General features: G+C 45.2%; 1 protein-coding gene across 1 annotated transcript; it reads right to left on the bottom strand.

Moving 5' to 3' along the window:
- Positions 1-1,377: 1,377 nt before the first annotated feature.
- LOC125944369 (cuticle protein 16.5-like) lies at positions 1,378-3,039 on the bottom strand. The gene is made up of 3 exons (XM_049664772.1): positions 3,013-3,039; positions 1,712-2,482; positions 1,378-1,458 (listed from the first exon to the last, which is right to left on the bottom strand). The coding sequence occupies exons 1-3, from the start codon at positions 3,013-3,015 to the stop codon at positions 1,378-1,380; spliced, it is 855 nt and encodes a 284-aa protein (XP_049520729.1). The 5' UTR covers positions 3,016-3,039.
- Between the last annotated feature and the right edge of the window lie 626 nt (positions 3,040-3,665).

Here is a 3,665-nt window from a genome sequence, read left to right as displayed (position 1 = left end):
GAAGTGTGATGCAAGCAACACCGGTGGAGACACTCTTCATCACGTGAGGGTTCTGGATGTCCTGTACGAGGGGAATGTAAGCCGCCGATATTAGTACGTAAATGTATTGAAACAAGAACGAAGCATTAAGAAACGATTATGGCGAACATAAGCAGAAAGCATATAAACAACACCCTCTTTATTTATCCCATTCCTGCATCTTGCAGTTGCGGCGCAGGAGACTCCATTCTTAACGAGCAGGAAAGCGCAACCAAAATATATATTGTTTACTAAGTTTCGGTGAAATGAAGACAAGTGATCATAAAGAATTCACAATTGACGTGTCATAAATTCAAACTTTTTTTCAAAAATTATCATCTCAGAAACCAACGTAATATATTTGTGTTTTTGTAAGAGTATGCACGCCTCAGCCATCACATACAATCATGTTGATAAATAAGAACAACATTGAGAATGCCCATAAAATGTAGAGAAAGTCGAAGCATGACCGTTGCCCTCAAACCTGCAACAAATACAAGATTGGTCTGTGTCGGTGCGAAATCTAAATAACAGCATTGCCTCGATAAAGAGAACGTATTGGACGATGGTGGCGTATACAGTACGCACATACCTAAACTAAAATGTAAGGTGTATCGCACCAGTATCAAACTAGGCCTGAACATTTTGGCATTTTGGCGGTGCTGCGCTTCAAGGCAATAACCTGACTAGGCAGCACCGAAAGTTTACAGTGCTAAGTTTTTCGCACTTCAAAACAATACAAAGCTTTCCATAGAAGCACTGGAAGGAGATTTTACCCAGTACGCTCGTGAGAGCTCATTTGACCTGGAGAGTCTTTCTCAAGTCTTAAACGCCTTCGGCCTTTTTATCGCCTGCATTTTTAGCAAAGGAGTGCGAAACAAATTCTTGTATATTTATCGGGAAGTGTATTTCTAATCAGACCTTAATCAAAAACGTACCCAAGAAAGAGTAATGCACTAAACATAAACTTTACTCGTGGGGACTAATGAAATCTTAACTAGCTATTTGCGAGCTACAAATGAAGTATTCGGAGACTGTTGAATACGAAATGAAGGTACCTATTTATATTTTGTGAGTAAAGCTATACGTGTAAAAAAAGCAATCCTAGCTCAAACCCATTGCTTGTACAAAAAAAAAAAAGATCATCAGTACCCACAGAAATACACTTAAAGTAGTTGTTCGACCATGAGAACCTGCAACAAAGCTTTACTCTCATCATCTTCTAACAAAAGTTACTTCGTGAAATTGCGCCTTGTCACCTGGCGTGTGCTTCAACTCACATGGCGAAACGCAAATAAAAGAATTCCAAACAAAATTGGACTTAGTGTGGAGACCAATTTTATTTCTCCATTGCGTCCATTATGGGAGCTGGCGCAAGTTTGAAGTCGATGACTGTAACTTCTCGTCTTGTTCTTCAAATGAGTTGCACTTGGATGGTCTCTACAAAGAGCAAAAGGAAAAGAAGATGCTGTTAGGAATCGCCCTGACAAAAATCACACAAACATTCAAGTTCTATGGCATCCCTGTTTTTGTTTTTATTTTATCCTCTGCTGGACCCGTTATTGTCTGCCATAGAGCAACAGGTAATCACGCAAATTAGGCGTCAACAATACAACACAACTGTCTCCATACAACACTGGTCTTACAGGAGCAATAAAATAAAGGAAAACTGACTAAATTGAGACGAATATACATCCAAGAAGAACTGAAAGTTGTACTCACACTTCTTCTTGCGGAGAAGGGCACCGTAGTGGTAGGGAGAGCCAAGACCATAGCCGTAGTTCAGACCGTAGCCGAGGAGACCATGGCCGTAGCCGTAGTGGCCAACGCCGTAACCAAGGGTTCCGACACCGTAGTTGTAGACTGGAGCGGCGTGGTAAGCAGCGACAGCTGGGGCAGCGTGGGCAACAGTGGCCACAGCTGGGGCGTGGTGGACGGTGGTGGTGGCAACAGCTGGGGCAGCAGCGTAGGTGGCGACGGCTGGAGCAGCAGCGTAGGTGGCGAATGGAGCGTGAGCCACGGTGGCAACCTTGGTCACGGCTGGAGCAGCAGCGTAGCTGGCGAAAGCTGGAGCAGCGGCATACGTGGCAACAGCTGGGGCGGCATGGTAGGCGGCAACTGGAGCAGCAGCATAGGTGGCAACGGCTGGAGCGTGGTAGGTGGCAGCAACCCTGGTGACGGCTGGAGCAGCGGCGTAGGTGGCGGCAACCCTGGTCACGGCTGGAGCAGCGGCAACAACTGGAGCAGCAGCGTAGGCGGCGACTGGAGCGTGGGCGACGGTGGCGACGGCTGGGGCAGCGTGAGCGACGGTGTGCACAGCTGGAGCGTAGCCGGCGTAGCCGAGACCATAGCCGTATCCAAGACCACCGTAGCCATAGCCAAGACCGTAGCCGTGGCCAAGGCCGTAGCCGGTGTAGCCAGCGAAAGCGCTGGTGGCAAGAGCCAAGAGGACGCAGGCACGGATCTGGAGAGTTATGTCTATTTTAGTAACAGGTTTATGTAGTATAGGGATGATATGCACTCGTTCTTCCTTGCACAATGTTAACGTTCTCTTCTACTGTAAGACGTATCTTCCAGTATGGTCTAAAGATATTCTGCAATTGGTGACAACATTGTAGCTATAAATTGGTGAGGACCGTAGTTTTTCCGTGAAATGAAGTTAAGCCTAAGAAAAAGATTGGTAGAGGTTGTCTAACTTTTGCGTTGAATCGTTTTAATGCTTTAACATGTTTTTCAGCGTTTATCCTAATATTTGCATACGTCGAAACGCAAGAAAACAATCCTTCTTAACAAACAAAGAAACATGTATATTATTATTACTTTACAATTAGGTATCATGCTTAATGAATAATTGAAATAACGACTACGTTTGCGCATATTATGTCTCCAGATGAGAGCGTTCTGCGAACAATACCTCTGTATTCATTCTTTACCGAAATGATAATTCCAAGCTGTGCTCGGCTAGTCAGGGATATAAAGTGCAGTCTTTCTTACCATGGTGACTTCAGAGCTGCTGTGGAGCCAACTGCTGAATGAGCTCTGTTCGGATGCACTTTTATACGAAGAAATTCTTCCTTCACGGCGCCCTCTACCCAAAAAAATGTAGCATAAGGAAACAAAGAAAAAGTGGATTCTGAAGTTATCTTGTTATTCTTCTCGCCTCTGTAAATGAATAAAACCTCAGAGCGCTGGTTGAAGCACAATGAAGTATCACGCCCTAACCTTGACGAGGATGCTATAGTGAGGAGTTTTGGAGATGAAATGATCAATAATGAAATTACGAGATTTGCTCTAACACTAGGCCGCGCTACAGCTTAGGGGTCAGGAACATCGTGGCAGAAGTAAACGGGGAAGGGTGACCGAGCATCGTTGCTATGCGTCGTAGGAGTTGAAAAAAAAAAGCAATAACGAATGACCCGTGTGAGCTACTGGGGAGATAGAAAAATGTTGCGTCAGAGGCCACCACATGACCGCTATAATCAGCGTCGTGAGCTAGAACCTGTGCTTGGCGAACAAGACCTGCATGCGGAAGATCTGACAGCGAAAGCGCGCAGTATACTCTTGGCTGAGATTCATTTGTACGCGAACGACATACGTGACGCTCATGACAAGTTTGATTTGAAACCAAGGGGTGGAATAACCGGTCA

The sequence above is a fragment of the Dermacentor silvarum genome, chromosome 3 (genome assembly GCF_013339745.2).
Source record: "Dermacentor silvarum isolate Dsil-2018 chromosome 3, BIME_Dsil_1.4, whole genome shotgun sequence".
Classification (NCBI taxonomy): Eukaryota; Metazoa; Arthropoda; class Arachnida; order Ixodida; family Ixodidae; genus Dermacentor; species Dermacentor silvarum.
This window is presented reverse-complemented; position numbering and strand designations above follow the sequence as displayed.

Coding starts and splice junctions, on each gene's coding strand:
- LOC125944369 (XM_049664772.1), bottom strand. Junction 1,459..1,711: donor ACTTTCAGTTCTTCTTGGAT/GTATATTCGTCT, acceptor TGCTCTTTGTAG/AGACCATCCAAGTGCAACTC.